This window comes from Lacerta agilis, chromosome 6 (assembly GCF_009819535.1).
Source record: "Lacerta agilis isolate rLacAgi1 chromosome 6, rLacAgi1.pri, whole genome shotgun sequence".
Classification (NCBI taxonomy): Eukaryota; Metazoa; Chordata; class Lepidosauria; order Squamata; family Lacertidae; genus Lacerta; species Lacerta agilis.
Window position 1 is genome coordinate 30,427,672 of NC_046317.1, and position 20,803 is coordinate 30,448,474.

The 20,803-nt window shown below is 42.3% G+C and overlaps 1 protein-coding gene across 1 annotated transcript in view; it reads right to left on the reverse strand.

The window, feature by feature from the left end:
* Positions 1–14,209, reverse strand: part of ST6GALNAC5 (ST6 N-acetylgalactosaminide alpha-2,6-sialyltransferase 5) — a 72,071-nt gene extending 57,862 nt beyond the window's left edge. Inside the window, exon 1 of the mRNA XM_033151788.1 lies at positions 13,891–14,209. Within this exon, the coding sequence (XP_033007679.1) occupies positions 13,891–14,145 (255 nt within the window). The 5' untranslated portion in view covers positions 14,146–14,209. The remainder of the gene's footprint in view (positions 1–13,890) is intronic.
* Positions 14,210–20,803: the final 6,594 nt, after the last annotated feature.

Consider the following 20,803-nt stretch of genomic DNA (forward strand, 5'->3'; position numbering starts at 1 on the left):
ACTTGTTTACACCCTCAGGGTTATGTTTACATGATGACCGATAAGTGAGGGGAGGCTCATCAATACTTGGCTTTTAGTTATCCACTCCTCTGGGCCAGTTATGGCATGATGATAAAGCATGAATTATAATCATGGGAATTAGCCATAGCAAGTCTCAGGTTCACACACTCCCCCCTTCCCAAAGACTGAGCAGGAAATTGGAAACACTATTTTTTTAAAAATTATTATTAATGACACTTCAACATTACACCTGAACCCTAAACCATGGTTCATTTTGATTATGGCTTGTTGAAACAAGCTTCACAACAAACCACAGTTCAGATTAAGCACACTTGGTTGGTTAACAATGGAATAAGAAGCTGTGTTTATTTAAAAAAGGAAGAGCTTCTGACACCCTCCCCTGATTTTTACCAGGACTCTTTTCTTTCCACTCACATCTTCTGACTCATCTGAGATACTGTCCCAATGAACACCACAGTAATACTGCAACTCTGTGCAGCAAGTGGGGCAGCACATGCAACCCCCATATACCAGAATACCACAATTCCATAAGAAAGCCACCACACGTAGCACATATCCCATTCTCACTTGGCTTTAATGTAGCCACCTCCTTCAAGCAAGTACAAACTGGGTTAAAAACTGCATTATAGACAATTGTCCTGCAATGAAGAGTTGCACAAAAGTGATCTAATTTAGCTTTGTTCTTACTTACTGCATCAGGACAATATTGGAAAGAAAGTACTTCTGCCTATTCTCAGTGGCCCATAAAGAAATAGAAATATGAAGCTCAAGGAAGAAACGTGCCTTAGTGAATATACAAAATACGTTGCCCCTGAGCTCGGTGACAGATTAAGGCAAGCCCTGTGCAATGATATTTACCAGCAGATATTACATTTATCTCTGGCAAAATCTCAAAAAAGCTGAAAATATCTATGGTGCACTCCTCTGTAATTCTAGGAAGGGGTTGTTATTGTTTACATTTCCATAATGTCAGTGCCACTGTCTGTTTCCCTGTGCTTACCACACATCAGCAATCTGTCACCTCTACTCATGGCCCCCAGTCTCAGCCCCTTGATTACAAAGTTCTATTAACCCAAAGACAGCAGCAATTCACAAAGATAATCAAGAAGAAAGGTCAGTGGCTTATGAAAGAAAGCACTGACCTTTTAGTAAACCTCCAGGGTTACAACTCAGCAATAGTGTAAAGTATGAAAATGCTGGGATTCCATGCTCCCTTGGTAGCAGGCTATCACCCCGACACCACTCATTTTGTGCCGCAGCTGTGTGCTACTGTTGTGACAAAAAGGCCAGGACTGTAAGCAAGTAACCGTGCATGAACTATCAGTGCATATAGCATGGAAAGGAAAGCTAATGGAGGCACTATGGGAAATTCAAGACAGCCAGCATTGCGGGGTCACCTTAACATTTGTGCACCTGCCTTTTGGTCAAAGCCTTGGAAGAGTTAGTAAAAAGAGAATGACTGAGCGACAAGCAGCGGGTGGCATGCCTTCAGAACATTTGTGTAATCTGAAGTGGAGAGTGCCAGTTGCTGAGCATGCCAGGCTGTGGGCCACAAATAATAATACAGTTTGAAGGAACAGCCTAGGCTGGCCCTTGCTGCCTGTGCAAGCTCCATTAAAGGGAACTGAGAAAACCCTAGGATAAGCTAACAGAAGGGGAGGGAGATCTTAAAAGGCATTACACCCATCATGTGCCATTGAGTTTGCAGCCCAGCAGAATTGGAAGGCTGGAAGTGTTAGGTACATCCTACAACAGAGCAATTAAATTCTTGGGTATGCAGGTTTCCCTATTCATCATCATCATCATCATCTTCCTTACCCACCTTTCAACATAAAGTCCCAGGTTACAACAAGAAAAACAGTAGTTTAGAACAAAATAAAACCAACCAAGCATACACAACATTTTTCAAGGTAATCTAGGGTTTTCAGGTAGGTTGAGGGTAGGGCTCCTCTTTGCCCACCCAGCAGGCCATCTCCAACTCCATTGTCCCTGCTTGTATACGTGGAGAAGGATCATCAATTACCTTGCATGTACATACAAATTGCATGGGACCACCTGGGTGACTTCCTTAAAATCCCTTGCAATTTATACCTATGTAGGTGATCCATCTCCATGTGATCATGTGGGAAGAGTGAGGAGCTGTCCACTTGCTGGCCTGGTTGGTCAGAACTGCTCCGGTTCCTCAGATATTCCATTGTAGTGTAGAAAAGAAAAATGCGGGTGCATTTGTAGGTGCCATCTTTAAAGAAAATTAAATTTTAAGACACTGAACTTATGGAATGGGTCATTACAGGGAAGAATGCTATGTTTACGCACTCGAGCCTTAAATATGCAATACGCATAAGCCTAAGGAAGGAAGGCAAACATTCACTATATCATGCCCTATTATGTCTGAAAATTGAAAGCTTAATCTTTAACTCTATATCTAACATTTTAATGCAAACTACTCCTATAACTTGGGAAGGGGGGGTTGAATATTATAACACATTGTTCAAATATTCACTGTAACTGCAATGCGTTCTTCCTTAGTGGCTTAATGTGCAATTTGGAAGGAAAAAGTAAGAGTAATTACTGATGTAATAAAACATGAACATACTGGAGACAACTCCATGGAATTTTAATTAGGGAAAAGCAGAATGTGTTATGATTTTCCTGTCCCCAAGTGTACATCTCATTTTCATGGATTCTGTTGTTGTTGAAAATTTAGTTTCATCTTCCAAAGGTAGAGACATAAAAGGACTTATGATGCAGCTAAGTATAAGCTTCAGCCTTCTTATAGAGGATATCTGGTACAGCATCCCCCTTTTTATCCTTTGCTCTTTAGAATAAGGTAAAACATAAATATCTGAGAGGTTGATTCTTTTAATTTATTTGCACTTACATCTGCTTAGACTAAGACCACAGCAAGCCATGGCTGTGACAGTAGAAGATTAACACTCCTGTCATAGTAACATGCTTGAAAGAGAAGCTTAACTTTATCCTTAAGGTTCATAAAACTTCTCACGTATGGAGAACAACTTTAATACACACAGTATAATATAATGCTCAATACTTTTACTTCTAAAGACAAGAGAAATATGGCTTATGAAACGATCTAGAGACCAAGATGCAAATATTACATCCATTGTGGAAATATTTTGCTGGTGGGGTGAGGGGGGGGATAGGAAGAAAAATTATACTATTCTTGGAAAAGACCCTGATGTTGGGAAAGATGGAGGGCACAAGGAGAAGGGGACGACAGAGGATGAGATGGTTGGACAGTGTTCTCGAAGCTACTAACATGAGTTTGGCCAAACTGCTGGAGGCAGTGAAGGATAGGCGTGGGGTCACGAAGAGTTGGACACGACTGAACGACTGAACAACAACAAAAGTTTGCTTCAAAATAATTATTCTGATTTCACACAAAAATAAAACTACCTTGTATCAGGATCTAAGAGGAACACACAATTTCAGATTACTCTTGTCAGACATATTACCTTAAATATTCTCAAAGATTACCACCTTCCCCCCAACTCAGACACACAATTTCCATGGACTTCACCTCAGCACATGGAACAATTTTTAAAAGTGTCTGTTAAGAGCTTCCGAGACTGTGTTTAATGTAGCCTCCTTTAAATCTGCGGCTTTCAAGTGGCATTAATCTTCCCTTCCCATCTGTTAGACTTTCCAAGATTATCATGGCAAGAGAAAGTTAAAAGTATGAATTATTCTTGAAAACACTGCCTTTCACTTACTACAACATAAATAAGACATAATGCAGTCATGCATAACACACACACAAAACCTTAAAAGAAACAGAAAACGAAGTCATATTTGAAAATAAATACAATAATGCTATCCTGTGAAATACATGCAAAAGCTAAAATATGATCTCCCTAGCTGCAACCAAGAGGAGCTGAAAATATCAGAAGGTTAATGCATGTGTCCCTTCCACGTATCACCACATCCAACAAGATGCTTTCATTAGGGCAGCAGCAATTAATTGGTTTTCTTAATTAATTAAGAAAAACTGATAAGAATGCCCTGATTAATTGGCAAGCTGTTTTATTCATTTTTTAATACATGTACATGCAAAAATTGGCAAGCAACATCCTGTCTGTAAGAGGAGGGAAATGCTTTCCTAAAGAAAGATGTATGTTATAAAATATGCAAGCATTGTCTAACAGCAAAGAAAGCGTGCTTTTTCCTTCAGAAGTACCAATTTTATTGAAACACATCAACTAATCAATGAATCAAAACTCATACAATTTCAATGAAATTTCTTGCATTTTTGATAACAACAACTGGGTTGCCCCTGCGACTTGGGGCGGCACCCAACAAAATATTAAAAATGCAATAATACATCAACTATTAAAAACTTCCCAGTACAGAGCTGCCTTCAGATGTCTTCTAAAAGTCAAATAGTTGTTTATCTGTTTGACATCTGAAGGGAGGGTGCCACTACCAAGAAGCCCCTCTGCCTTGTTCCCTGCAGCTTCACATCTCACAGTGAGGGAACTACCTGAAGACCCTTAGAGATGGACCTCATTGTCCAGACTGGACAATGAAGGTGGAGACGTTCCTTCAGGTATACAGGGGCGAGGCCATTTAGAGCTTTAAAAGTCAACACAAACACTTTGAATTGTGCTAGGAAATGTACTGGGAGCCCATAGATCCTTTAGGACCAGTGTTATATGGTCCCGGCAACTGCTCCCCAGTCACCAGTCTAGCTGCTGCATTCTGGATTAGTTGTAGTTTCTGATCACCTTCAAAGTTTTCATCCCTTTTAACTTATACAGTTGCAACTGCCAAGGGCCAGCGGCAATTTGTGACAATAATCCAGAATGCAGCTTACAGGTCACCAATGGTCTGCTGGGTCATAACCCAAGAATTCTTGTGCACTCTAGGAGATTTGAAAGAAATAAGGAAAGTTCATAAGGTCTGTATTTATAAACAGACCGGTGCAACTTGTTATCCACTAAGCCAAACATAACCCATCCCAGCCCCTGACAGGGAGCAAAAACTGGAAGTTTATCACATCCCTGGAGGATTACATTTTTGGCTTAAGAGTCCCGACATAAAATAATAAAAAAGAGGGAAGGCAAACGCTGGCCACAGGCTTAAAAAAAGCTATCCTGTGCTTTCCTGCAGCATAATGGGAGGTGAATTTCACCGGAACAGGAGAGAGGTTTTGTACACGGACGAAATTATAAAGTTGTGTAGGAAGGCAGGAGGAGGCAGAAGAGAGGAGAAGAGAAATAAGGAGAAACAAGTTGAGAAACACGTTCTGGAGCCGCGAGCAACAGGGCAAAATGTTTTATCACTATTTGGAGGACTGGAGAACATGTTCCTGATAACAAATGCCATCTCCAGAAGCGCTATGTCCTTTTATACCTGATTATTTCTTACTAAACAATTTCCCAAGTACAACACTTTCCCCTAAAGGTCCCTATATACACTGTGCCTCATATATAGATGTACATGTTTTCCACAGCACTTCGGCTGCTGGATTTTATTTTCCCTTAGAGGGAACTGCAAGGACTAATGTGCTATCCAGTGTTATTACAACTGTTTCATCTACTCCTGACCTTCCTGTAACCAAAGGGCAAAATGTATTCAAATTTAATATAAGGGAAAGGGTGGATGTTAAAAAATATTTATTTTATGGGTACTAAAACCAGAGCAAATCTAACATGTACTAATAACACACTTGAACAGACTGGAAACCAGAGGTTACTTGACATGGCTGGCAAGGCAAATTTTACAGTCTATAAGAAATAAGCAAGGCATGTTCACAATTCATAATTTGCCGTGAGACATTATCCTCTCCGTCTTCTAGGCTATTTCTTATCAAATAGCCTATTTCATCAAGCTGTTTTGACTACATCTTCCACCTGCCCTAGTGCTTCCGAAGGACCTTCAGAAGAGTAAAACTCCTAACTCACATTGTTAAGTCTTCTAATCAAAAAGGAGATGACATAAAAAAGTCTATTAAATGCACCTTTACTACTTGTGCTATATATTTTCTCTTTACAACTTCCCTTGACTCAACATCGATGGTAAGATGCCTCCTCCCTTCCACAAAAATACCCAATCTGATACTGCAATTAAGAATGCTGCTTCAAAAAACAACAACATAGCACTTACTCTTTAGTACATACTGTATTAGCAGTACTGTGAATCACACAGTTGAGAGAACTATCATTTGTACAGCTGCAACATTTCAGGTTCCTAGGGCTGACTCAAAACATTTTACTGGTTGAGGCTAAGCAGAAAATGGTGTCCTCTCTCCACCCTGCCACATCACAAATCGAGGTCAGTCAAGCCATTTGGCACTTGAGACATAAAATATCTTAAGTCCCTCTCTATGGCAGTAAAAAACATTATAATGTATTATTTTCATGACACTGGAAATCAACTGCCTGAGGCAATCAACTGCACTTCACTCTGCCTAATGTTAGGGTTGGCCCTGAAACCTTTGGCATTATTCAGCAATGCTGCTGTAAAAGCACCACAGAGCTGAACAGCCCACACCCATTTTTTTCATGCCCTAAAGGTTTCCACTGTTCTGCTAAAAAGATACCCCAGTTCTCTCTCTCAGAGCCACAGTATCACGCATAAATGTAAAGATTCCCCCCCCCCCAAATACACACACACACACACAGTGGTACCTCAGGTTACATACGCTTCAGGTTACATACTCCGCTAACCCAGAAATAACGCTTCAGGTTAAGAACTTTGCTTCAGGATAAGAACAGGATAAGAACAGAAATCATGCTCTGGCAGTGCAGCAGCAGCAGGAGGAGGTGGTCCCATTAGCTAAAGTGGTGCTTCAGGTTAAGAACAGTTTTAGGTTAAGAATGGACCTCCGGAACGAATTAAGTACGTAACCAGAGGTACCACTGTAGACTGCAACCCTGTAGCCACATATAGGAGTAAGCCCATTGAATCCACTCCTACATACTTCTGAGGAGACATGTACATGATTGCTGTATGTAAGATTGCTGAAGAGTGTTGGCCATTTTAAATAGTGTTCTCTATAAGAACATTCCACAATTATTCCATAAATAAACAGGAAGAGCAGGAAATGAAGAGACCCTGTGTAGGACAGAAGCAAAGACAATCCAATATCCAGCCTCACCTTGAAAGTGGCCTTTGTGCTGTCACATCAGCTTATATCAGCACCAAAGCTCAGTTGAGTTGATTACACTAATTAGGAGCTAAATTAATACACCATGGTCCTTAATATCAATGCAACCTTTGTTTCATGGGCACCATTAACTGCATGTGTCACTGAGCAATGCAGGGCAGGTTAAAGCAGAAAGCCAGTGACAAAAATAAAACTAAAAGCTAAAGCCCACTTTTTTCGTTCAGCAAAATGCTATTGGGTTACGGAATTTCTATTTCAGCTGATCGCATTAAAAGCCAGATATGTCCCCTTAACATGCTTTAGTTCTTACTGGGGGTATAGTGTGTGTGTGTGTGTAAAAGACATCTGTACTACACAGAGACAGAACACCTAGCTTATACTCATGCAAAATAATTTTTTTGGCAATTTTGATGCATTTGCAGAGTTGTCAATTTTTGAGGCAATTTAAACCTTTTGATCTTTTTTACAATTCTAGTGACTAGTATGCTGCCATACTTGTGGGCAGGTGCGGGTGATGAGTAAGCCGCATCAAAGATTATGAATTTATGTAGGATAGCATTATGCCTGGGATGTAAGATGTGGCCAGAGGCTGAGTAGCTGTAACTAGCCGATTAAGTTCATATATAGCACTACTGCACTTTTTGATTAAATAAGTTATTGCTGCTGGAGGATAGTAGTATAGAACTTTTCCACCCTAGCAGCAAGTGCTTGAGATTAAATTCTAGCCACACAGCAGCAGAAAGAGAAATGGGGACCAGCCCCTACATTATGTAGAACCTCAGGGATCAGCCTTGCTCTTAGGTCTTAGTAAACTGAGGCAGCAACTTCATCTTGCTGTTACTTATGCATCCTGCCACCTTGCTTGTGTTGAATTCCCTTTCCGAGTCTCTGAATTCCACAAACTGGCTTGCTCCATGGACTACTACCAATGCATCAGAGAGAAGTGAGCATATTTCTGACCACAGCACATCTCTTTACTATGTTTACTGTCTCAAGCGCATCACTGGGCCTCAATAATATGGCATTCCAGCCAGGGATGTAGGAAGGCATCACTTTCCAATCTGCTCTATATGCATAACATGGACAAACACAAACCCCTGTGTTGCAAAATGTAACAATCAACACAAATGCAACACACTGGCTAATAACTGGTAGTGGATATATAATTGATTACAATGTCATTCAAAATATACTAATACACCACTTCAAAATAATGTATATATCATACAGTACATCTCACAAAATATACAAGTGACTTTAAGTGACTTTAACATGCAGCACTGTTTCTGTTCCAATGCAGTTTGTTTCCCACCAAAAACTATTAATTGTCTCACTGTCCACTGTGGCGCAATTATGTAATTAATTACATGTTGGCGTTGTGTTATTCAACTCCATTCATTTCAATACAATGGAAATGCAATGGAAATGGGGGGAAATGTAATAAATTACGTCTTGTTTGCAGAGTGAAAGCAACAACTGTGAATAGTGATCATATTCGCCGAATGATTTCTGTTCTGGACATGGGATGAATAGGTGAATATTGGCAATTTCTGCTCCCATGTCTGTTTTTGTTGGCCCTGTCCAACGTGCCTAATTCCAGTCTTCTGGTCACATTCAAATCAGCTTTTTTGCTGGGACAAAGCTTCACACCTTCAAACTATCCCCCTCCTCAAAAAAGGGCAGGAAAAGTATCTCAATAAGATAACAAGTTCCTATGTTTTCCCACAGTAAATACATAATGATGTGGAATTTTAAATGCACAACATGTTGAGATGATTGATACATAGTTAGTAGCAATAAGGGATAAAGTACTTCAAGGGATTACAAACAGAGCTGGTGCCAAGTCAAGACTGACAGCTGCTTGCAAAGAAACTAGCAATCTGGCATGGAGCAAAAGGTACCATTTTCTATCTTTGTTCCACTGCTTTGTGATACAGATAGAATGTTATCACTTAATGCACACTGAAAGTTTAAACAAGAATCATCAGAATGAAATGAACCAGTGATGCAATTTTTCAAGCTCAGAGAAATAGTTAATGCTGCTGGGAACAAAAAGCAGAACACACACAACATGCACAGTCAACATCTGAATGATGTTTAATGGGAGTTCCCAAATTTCTCTTCCCTGCTCTGCTGGGGACAAAACAAACTTATGGTTTATTTCTCTGCAATAAACCGTGAACTGAACACTGCTCGTTCACATCAAACTTGAGTTCATTTTAACTATGGTTTAAGGTAGTCTTTGCCAGCCTGACACTGCCCAGATGTTTTATTACGACTCAAGCATGGGAGTTGTAGTCCAAACTAGGGGGGAGTTGTAGGCCAAAACATCTGGGGGGCATCAGACTGGTAAAAGCTAGTTTGATGTGATATGCAAATGAACCAGTCCATCTAGATATTTGGCTTCGATCTCAAGGTTGTTTTTTTTAAAAAAAACAAACAGTTGTAGAGTAACTGTATGGTAACATCAATGACCTTTATGGAAATCAGAACTACCCAGTGTGGTGTGGTGGTTAAGAGTGGTAGACTCGTAATCTGGTGAACCAGGTTCGCGTCTCCGCTCCTCCACATGCAGCTGCTGGGTGACCTTGGGCTCCTTTCCCTTCCTCCTCCACAACAAACACTCTGTGAGTTGAGTGGGGCTGAGAGACTTCAAAGAAGTGTGAGTAGCCCAAGGTCATCCAGGAGCTGCATGTGGAGGAATGGAGCCACGAACCTGGTTCACCAGATTACAAGTCTACCACTCTTAACCACCACACCACACTGGCTATATTATATGTGTGTGGGGGGGGGTACAATTAAATTATGCTGGTCATCATGCTCTCTGAAAGCAACATATTCTAAGTCTTCAGACCTGTTAGTACTTGGAGGTTTTCCTTCAACTATTTCTATAGAAAAAATTACCTTTTAGTTTCCAAATGTTAAGTTGGTAGTGAAGTATCTCATTATAACTAGAAAAAGCAAGTCACTTGAACCAGATCCCTTTATTTATTTTTCCATGTGTTAAGAGTAATACTGAACTGTCTTTTCGTTCAAGTTCTGTACATGGTATTTATCTGCAAGTTACCAACATTATCTTCTGTATTTGTTACTGCTGTCAACTTCAAGAAAGAAGTATCAGCGCAATTCTGAAAATTACGCTGATACTTCTTTCTTGAAAGAACAACCCAGCTTTCATCAAATCAAGGCTATATATAGTGTTGGAACCTACTATGAAAGGAAGGGAGGAAGCTGTTTACTTTTGACATATAGTCATGAATAGATCCCAAAGGAATTATGTATGATGCGTTGAAAGAGAAAATACAATGTTAAAAAAAATATATCAGGTGAAGTTATGATGGAAACAGCAAAGTTTCCTACATATCTGTTAGTACTGCTGTTAGGCACAACCTTCAACACCTTGTTCCTAAATACACTGTGAGAGTATTTCCAAAGTAGCTCCCTTTTCATAGAGCATTCACATGTTGTCATTGTTAGTCCATTGCTTCCCCGATGTTATTAGACCTGCTTATGGGTAGAACACAATTCTTGCAACCGGATAACTAAATAGCCCTATACCCTATGTAAGAAAGTCTGTCCAGTAGTGTTTGAAGTCTTTCTGGGATTTTGTGCCTTTACACTGAATGCTTCCTCTTTGCATCTTCAGCCAGCTTTATTGCTTTCTGTTGATGCATGCTGGAGGACTCCCGAGATAAATAGCCTCTGATTTGCCCATTGAATAGTCTCTCTAACGGAATAAACTTCATTATGTATACTCTGAAGGAAGCCCCATTGAGCTTCCTAGTATGAGTGCTTAAGACTGCAACGTAAATTGCAGAATGTCCTGTGGCGGCTTCTTCTATTTTCTTTTTCTTTCTTTCTTTCTTTCTTTTTTTAACAAAGGCTTTATTAAAGGCACCATTAAAAATAAATAATGATTTAAATGACAAGAAATCAGTAATTAAAGACTTCTTCTACCACAGGAAAAAGAAACCGGCTTGGGACCAATTGAGACGGACTTACCGGTAATTCAAGTGATAAGCCAGAGGTTATTTGTCATTCAGTCCCCAAAAACCTGGTGCAATAAAACCTTTAATTAGCATGAAAACTGAGCTTTACTGACAACAGGAACTTACTTGTGAGTAGTAGGCATCAGGAAGTAGTCTTCTGGGTTTCCATTGGGAATGGCAATGTGCTGGATAATAAAGCACTCTATTGAGCAGTGTGTGGAACCTTTGGGCAGGATTCACCCAATGAGTCCCATCTGTGCAAATCTTGCATGAGGGCTCCTCCCTGCGCAACAGGGCTTCTCCCACCCTCCTCCGTCCCACCACCCCCTCTGGCACCTGCCAGAATGGGCTTGTGGCAGTTATGGGAGAACTCCCAGAACAGCATGCAGCAGGAGGATTGACGGATGGGACACCCACATAGCATGATGTTGAATTCCAACCCTATGTCTCAGTTCCACTCCTTGCTAGTTATAGAAAAGCAATGCCGTGGTGAAGGGCTCCAGCCCTGAAGCACCCTTACCTAAATTTTGTTGACTTGTAAGGCATTTATTTCAAGAGAACTGTGCACAGGGGCCATAGCCTTATATTAGAAAGGTGCAGTAATTAATTTTTTTAAATCTCAAATTAATCCATACTTCATCTCCCGTATCACTTAATCATGCTTTTTAAGTAACTCCTATCAGTAGATGTATGATATATATATATATATATATATATCTCAAAGGACAACAATTACTACAATGCTTACTGCCAAAATCACAGTCAAATCTTGTCTATTTACTCTAAACAGCCACCTGAAATGTGCAGAAAAGAGCACTTGCTTTTCCTGTATGGAATGGAATGTCTTCAGACTATAGGTAGAGATTACCTGTCTGAACTTCCCCCAAGTGTTAAAGCAATGACAACACCCAGCTCCCTGCAGGTAGAAAGAGAGAAGGCAGGTTCAAAGCCTTCTTGGTGACATGGTAGCTTTTCGTAGGCTAAGAATTTACTGTGAAGTCCTAGGAGGTATGTGCTTCTGTGCACATACCCAGTTTTTCCACACATAATATACATTTAAATCCCATTACACCACAGTAATTTGAGACCTCTTCCTACACTTCTTACTGCGTTAATAAAACCATACTTTTGTCACCTTCGCTTCAGAATGCAATTAGAGACTATCAGTCTTGAAAGTATCCTCTGTAGCAAATATTACTAATGACAAGAGCGCCATTCTGAACTTATCCACAACACCAAATTTTACTTCTGCAAATAGGTTTGTATACTACACACAAAGCATGCACAGCACTGCATCATCAGTATCATTTATCCTAGGCCCAATGGAAAGGTTGAAATTCGTATGCACCATTTTTTTTAAGCCAACTATCTTTCCTTTGCCCTTGAGAATATTGATTCTGTGGGGTCTGCAGAGCCTTCAAAACCAATGTTAGAGACTTTGATCTGCTAAGAAGCAGAAGTTGCCCATTACAGGCAGACCTACAAACTGGCAGATGAAGCTTACTTTAAAGGAAGGAATTCCTTCTGAGGGTAGTGCCCTTTTCACAAAAACACTTCTGCAAAAGGGAGTGATTGAAGCCTGTTTATCTGTTTGATTTGCATAATTTAGGCCATGCCATATTTTTTTTTGTCTGGAAAAGCTCCCAGTGCAACAGAACTCCCTGTTAAGACACTTCCCAATTGTGAAACCAGTGGGTGGTATCTGACTAAGCCATATAGGGAACAGACCCATTGAATTTACCCACTCATGGTGGCAGCAGTGGAAGATGGCACAGCGATTGGGCCCAAATTAGGCTCTGTGCTGGTTGGCACTGGCTGTGGAATCAGCTGGGAATCCAGCCAGTTCAGCCTTACCCTGCCCCACTTGGGGGCTTTCTGCTGGGCTCTGCTGGCAGAGATACCAGTAGGCCTTCTGCTCCCCCACACAGGGGAAGCTAGTTGAGCCAGCAGAAACAAAAGGGATCTTCAAGCAATCCAACGCCTCCTGTGGGATTTGGATTGCAGCCTTAGTTAGGATACCACCCACTGTATACAGCCATCAGATGAAACATTCCTCTCTCTCTCTTTCTGTTATTATTCTTTATTGAGTTTTACATTAATTATGTACATTTTCCATTCATTCCTGAAAATATGTTGTTTTTTTTTTTAAGAAACATCCCTCTCTTAAGGAGCAATAGTATGTAGCTCTTGCTCTGAGATATCCCAACAAGCAGTATTAATAAAATAAAGCAAACCTGGCTGAGCTGGTACAGCACAAGCCTCTATCTCAAGAGCCATGAGTTGGAGCCCCACGTTGGGCAAAAGATCCCTGCATCGCAGGGGGTGGGACTCAATGACCCTTGTGGTCCCTTCTATAGGATTCTATATGAATTCATTATTATTGTTAACAACATGTATTCGTTGCTTTTTGTCCGTCCCCCCCACAGAAAGTGATCCAAAGTGATCTACAGAATAATTTGGATTGATTGCCCCTGGAATAAAGGGCAGCCTTTTAAATGGCAACGTGACCTCTAAAAACATCCCACAGGGCTCTATGTTCGTGGGACTCTTATTGTACACGCCTCCTTAACTCCCATGCCATTTCCCCATAGTTCATGCAACAGAAAATGTCTATACACACCCCTTTTCCCCGGAGTACTTTCATCAGTCGGCCAAGCCAAGGGCCCCAGAGGAGTAGGAGGAGCTCCCTCTTGTCCGCCCTTGTCCGCCCTTGGCCTCCGCCCCGCCCCCCACCTCGCCGCCTGCGCTCACCTTGTGGTCCAGGACCCCGATGTAGCCTTCCAAGGGGCGGTCGGGGAGGCGCCTCTGCCCGCTGCCGCCCAGTGGCTGCTGGCTCTCCGGCTTCTGGCTCGCCGTCCCCGCCACCTGCTGCTGCTGCTGCTGCTGCGGTTGGCTTTGCTCTTTCGGGCTTCCGTCGCCGCTACTACCTCCTCCTCCGCCGCCGCCGCCACTACCAGCACCGCCGCCTCCGATGCTACCATACATGAGCAACAAGCTAGTGCACATGGTGGTAAGCGCTAAAGACACAGCCAGCCCATGGCGCTGAAAAGGGGGACAAGGAGACACGCTGAGAGAACCCGCCGCGCGCAGGGGAGAGCGCGCTCCCCACGAGGCAGGCGGCGAGCGGAGCGCAGCGGGGCCCGAGGCCGGACGTAGCGGAGATGGCGGAGCGGGAAGCGGCGGCCAGGAGGCGTTGCGCTCGGGCGGCTCAGGCGGCAGCACCGTCGCCGGGGTCCCTCTCGGCTCAGTCGCCGCCCCTCCAGTCTCCCGCTGCCCCGCCGCTCTCCTTCCCGCCTCACGAGCCGCGCAGCCCCCGCCCCGCCGCTTCCCGCCTCGCCTTTGCAACCCGCCACTGTTTGAGGAGTTGCGATTGTTGTCAATAAAAGCTCGGCGTCTCTCTCTCTCTCTGTGCACACCCGCGCCAGTCTACTCATTTGAGGCAGCCCTTTTTTGCAAGTTTCCCCTGTCCTTTCATATGGCGGGGATGCGGGTGTGTGCGAGGAGAATGCAGCTCCGTGCCTTGGTAGCCTTTGCAAGTTTTTAACTTCTTCTGGAAGGGGTTGGGTCTCTCCATGGAGAGATCCCTGAAGGGCTGCAGGTTGGTGAGGGCGGCGGGCGGGTGCCACCCAGCGCTACCATTTTAATCTCTGGGGTGGCGGAAGAAGCCGGAGTGGAACCGTCTATTTCCAGCCTCTGCAAGTTCCAAAGCAGAGAAGCCTTTTGAAAAGTGCAGCTACTTCCTGAATTTGACCGCCCCCCCCCTCTGCTTTTTGCCTTCCTAAGCCTCTCTATCCTCCTATCACTTTCCCGGCTTACCCTTTCGCTGCTATTCCCACTGCTTCCCACGTCTTGCAGTTTTCTGGGTGGGGGTGGGCATGGGGGGAAGGAGAAATGCCTGCCCGTGATTATTGCTCTAAGCGCCCGAGATCCCTCCTTGCAAGGCAAGTAGGTTCAGCTGAACACCAACAGCCATCATCATGGCCATGTGAACCTATTTGCTATTTTTTAAAAAAAGGCAGGCGGGAAGTTCCTTTGCTTCTCTTCCTTGACAAGGTTTCATCCAAAGACCCCCTTCCAAAATTGCCCATGGAGCAAAAAAGCCCATAAATAAATAGGACAAGCTGCACAGAGGCTGAAATGACCCGACCACAAAGGCAGGCTGGGGTCTGTCTGTCTCTCCCGACAACTCCCAGCCCCGTCTGGTGGTTTCGCTTCACAGTTCCTAAGGACCGGAGGCGGGAAGCGTAATCTGGGACCATTTTTAGTTTCCTGCAAAGCTGACTTACCACCAGCGTCTTCATTTCGTGCCCCTCTCCTTTAGATACCGCGATCTCCTAGGCTCGAGCGACTGAAGCCACTTTTTCCTCGAGGGTTTCCATTGCGAAGGAGCCAGTGAATGCGGTTTCCTCGCCGGGATTGGGAGCGGGGAATAAAAAAAAATCCAAAGCCACAGTCGGGATCAGCCCAACCTTGAGCTGTTGTGGGAAGCGCGGCTGTTGCAGAGATTAGAGAGAGAATTAAAACTGGACCCTTTTAGAGTCTCCAGTGATCTACACAACTGCCGCTTGGCGGGGCCTTCTGGGTCCTAAGCCGCGCCGGCTCACAGCTCCTTCTCGGATCAGCATACTGTAGGTAGAATTTTAGAGTTTACTTTTAGCTTTTATTAACCCTAGGTGAAAATCAGATGCCTACTTTTTTCGATTTGTGGACAGGGGAAAAGATCGCTCCAGGAGACAGGAAAAGGAATCCTAAGTTTGCACTCACAAACTCTACAATGGCATATTCTCCATCAGTGAATTATCCTTTCCTGACCAACATAAAATTATGTATTTTAAAAATGCAAGGCGTACTTGCGCTGATACACCAGCATTATCTTTATTCAAAAATTCCTGTTTTAAGCACTATTCTCTACCTATCATTTCCTTTTAAAGACCTAAGTGCTTGTAGTTTTCTGGGCCATTAATTCTGTCTCTCTATCTCTCACTAGCGTTTGTGTGTTTTTCCAAGCAACTCTTTTGTGAATGTTCCATATCTATTCATAGTGCTTGATTATTTACTAACTACAGTTTAATGTTTCTGGTCTTATGTCTGTGAGCCAGTTATTCATATCATATATCATACCTTCCTTCCCATCATTCATAAAGCATTTTGGTTGCTTTTCATATCACATAGCCTAGCTAATCTTTAAAAATGTTTGCTTTGTACTAATTTTAGATTATAGCTTTCTCTATTAATAAAATGGTTTTGCTATTTAATGGGGCCCATTTTATTTTCCCTGGGGCTTTTCTTCTTCTTTATTGGTGTTGTTCAGAAGTCGTTCAGTCGTGTCCAACTCTTCGTGACCCCATGGACCAGAGCACGCCAGGCACGCCTATCCTTCACTGCCTCTCGCAGTTTGGCCAAACTCATGTTAGTAGCTTCGAGAACACTGTCCAACCATCTCATCCTCTGTCGCTCCCTTCTCCTTGTGCCCTCCATCTTTCCCAGCATCAGGGTCTTTTCCTAGGGAGTCTTCTCTTCTCACGAGGTGGCCAAAGTAACTGGAGCCTCAACTTCAGGATCTGTCCTGTCTTCTTTATTAATGATTCATATTTCATTGGTATGAAACATTAGTAAAACTGAATTTTCATACTTCCTTGCTCACATTTAAGTGTGCACCCTTCAGTTGTTTTCTTAGGAAGTGATTAAAATGACACTACGATACTTTAGATAATATGCACTTCTTAATTATGTTCACATCTCTCCAAATTTCACATAACCATCACACTGTAATATCTGTCTTCCCATTCAACCTACCGTATATCTATTCAGTATTTAGGAGAAAAACTATCAGCAAGCTAACCTATCCATAGTTGCAAATTGTATCTTTTCAAGGCTGAAATTGTCTCTGAAATCCATTTTTCATCTTTACTAATTCACTCATGGACTGGCGGTGGAACAAATACAATCACTAGTCTGTTGCAAAAGTAGCACTTAAGGATTTGTTTTTTTAAAAAAAGAAGAAGAAGAAAAAGAAAGAAAAACTGATTATCAGAAGTGTACAATACTAAAACGATTAGGTAGTAAAACACATTTTATCTTATTTCAAAGAAGATTGTCGGCACTGGGTTGTTGTTCTTGCCATTTACTCAATTTGTGGTTTAGAACTGAACAGAACCAATAGAGAGGAGAAGCAATATGAAAAGAACCTCATCAGGTCTTGGTAATTCTTTGTCATGATGTGGTCTCACTTGAAACTCAGATTATCAGAACAAGGACCAGCTTGATGGATTATTTAAAGCAAAATTAATGGTGGTTTCCAAGTCTCCTGCAAGGCTACAAAAGACAGCTCATGCATTTTAAAAGTACTACTCCCCCGCCCTGCTATGAGCAAGCAGGTTGCTGGCAACTGAGAAAGTTTTCCTATATCCAATGCCAAACGAAAGCATCATATTTATGATTAAGGCTCATGGATGTATGTTGGACATCTGTTTACACAGTATGTCTAACCAAGCCATCAAGCTTATGAGTTGGGGTGATAGCTAGAGCTAGTTGCTGAGTTTATTGATTAAGTGGCCCATCTAAATTTTGTAATTTAATGTGAGCTTGCCTTGAATCATGTCCAGTTGTCTGATATGCATATATTTAATTAGATAGCCATGATGATCATAGACATATCCCTTGGCAGCCATGGCAGGTACTGTTACAAACAGATAGTGTAATGTAAATTCTGCAGTGGTTTTTATGTGTAGAAATGGTGTATCAAGGGAAATTTTAAAGTCAATTAAGAAAGAGCCAAGTTAACCCAATTTCAGTTAAAGTCACCAAAATTAAGCTTTTTAGCTCTGTAGCTGTTTATTTTACAGTATTGGTGTGCACATATATGTAGTACATGAAAAAATGAACAGACACATTCCACAAAAATAATAAATTTTGCAGCAAGTAGGTAGCAGAATAGACTGAGTTCATAAACACTTAATTGGGTTTGGACAAGTCAATAAAGCATTTTATAAGAGTTCAACTAACTTGCTAGATTCAGTGCAAAGTGATTCATAGCAGTTGTAATTTCTTGTTTTAAATGCAAGGGAGACATAAATAATTGCCGTACTCCTTGCTTTATACCCATTATTCCTTATGCAAATAGTTTCTGATCGGCATCTTGCTTGACATCCTACGCCATGTTTACCCATTACTGTATTAAGAACTGTATGTCACAGATCCACGTTGGCTGCTTTCAGGTGTCGTGAAAAGCCAAGGTTCAGGGATGGGGGAGCCTAAGAACCTCAAGATCTGGTAGATGCCGATTCCCATCAGCCCTGTCCATTACCTGCGTTGGCTTGCTAGAAGTGATCGGTGTTGGGGGTCCAACAACATATGGAGGACTACAGGTGCCATAGTCTATCATGTTGGTAATGAGTCTAGTGTCTCCTGGGCCTTGCACTCTCTGGGTCCCCATCATCCAGGTGGCAGCGGAGTTAATAAGCTTTTGCTTCTGTTTGAGATTATCTGAAGCTTGCTGTGTCACCTGAACTCAGCAAAGGGTGGTTAATCTTAACTATGGTTTGTTGGAACAACTAATTTCATACCATCATTTATGAATCTGACTTGCGTCAACAATCATAGCTACGATTAACCACTGTTTAGGTTTTGGATGCAATGCTAAACTCAATCAACATCAGAAGCAAAAGCTTCTGCCTTCTTCTTGCAACTGTGCCAGGGAAGAGATAAAAGGTAGAGTGTGCAAGTCTGTGGAGGGACTGGGCTCGCTCCCAACACTGGTATCCATCCCATATCGTGGAGATCAAGAAGTGCAATTGGGATTCCTGGCTGGTCTGTCATTTAGGCACTAGGTGGGTCCAGATCTTATCAGCTCCAGTGGTAACATTAAGGTGACAGTCATAGCGGGAGAAAGTCTCAATGCCCAGAACTGTCTGGATGACATTGTTGGCACTAACAGAAGGCACACCCACTGGTGATGGATGTGGTGACCGATTGCTGAGACTCTAATCCATCACTCTTCAGAACTCCTGAATCTCGGGGCCCAACTGGGTTTTTAACTGAGTAATGGCCCTGATATCACAAGAAGAAACAGGCACCGTCCTCCCAAACTTCATAGCTGCTTTGAAGTGAAGGTGATCTTGGGATCTTCCTGCCTTTTTTTTTTTAACCTCAGAACTTCTGCAAGTTCCAGAGTGACTGCTCCAGCCTGCCTTTCCTCCTCAGTGCCTCTGAGAGGCAGTAGTGCAATGGCACACTTGATCATCATGTCGTTTTTGAGAGATCTGCAATTACCCCAGGTACTGACTATATATAGTGATAATTTCAGACATGGAGGCATGGTGTATTGCACACATGTCTGCATGCACATTGGTTAAAATGATCTTCTGTTTCAGCATTGCACAGCAGACATAGCTGAAAATGATCACTGCACATATGTCCACAAATGGTGTAAATTTGGGGCTGTTATATGATTTCCTGTGTGGTGTGGTTTTTTACTATGCACATAGTATAATAAGCTGTGCTGTCACTAAATGCCACCATAATCTGGAAATGATCACCATATCTCAGCCCACACACCATGTATTAGCCCACAAATTTGGTGGGGTTTTTTATTTTTGAAAAATTGCAGAATTGTTTTGTAAAATTCACCATGCCATGGCAATATTTCCAACACAAAGCAGTTTCAGTGGTAGCTATGTGTTAATAGATCTTCATAGAATTGTAGAGTTGGAAGGGACCCCAAGAATCATGTAGTCCAACCCTTGCACCTCAGGAATCACAGCTAAATCATCTGTGACAGAGGTGGTCATCCAAATTCTGCTTAAAGACCTCCAATGAGGAGAGTCCAACCACTTCTGAAGCAGTCCATTCCACTGTTGAACAGCTGTTACCATCACAAAAATTCCATCCTAATGTGGGGAAGTATTCTTTCTTGTAATTTAAGCCCATTTGTTAGGTCCTGCCCTCTAGAGGCAGCAAAGAACAAGCTTACTCCATCTTCCATGTGACATGCCTTCGAAAAAAATATTTGAAAATGACTATCATATCACCCCTTGGTCTTCTCTTCTCCAGGCTAAGCATACCCAACTCCCCCAACCACTCCTTACAATCTTAGTTTACAGAATCCTTGATAATCTTGGTCACCTCCTCTGCCCACATTCCAGCTTGCCAACATCCTTCTTAACTGTGTGCCCAGAACCCCAGGTGGGTTCTGAGCAGGCAGAATAGAGTGCTTACCTCGATCCGGACACTATCAGTGCAAGATATGAAATACACACACACACACCACCACACACACACACACACACACACTGTCCTTGTTTGTGGTTGCTCAAATGGACATATTTGTTTGCAGTACTCCTGTTGAGTAACCAGGGCTTACACTTTGAGCATGCAAATGTTCTCCCCATAATAATCCCAGAGTCAGCCTGTCAGCATCTGTCCTCTACATTCAGAATGCCTTCAAGCTATTGCCATGCAGAGTCTACAGCTGTTCACACTTCATTCTCCTCCTTTCATGACATCTTTCTCTTAGAGGTTAACTGTTTTGCGTCTCTCTATGAGGCACTTTTTAATTTCAGCTTGTATTTTTTTAACGGTGCCAAAACTCTGGGGCAGCATCTATTACTTGGCTCATCTGTATTTATAATATAATTTCCTATGCTAGATGGGATTCCACCCCACC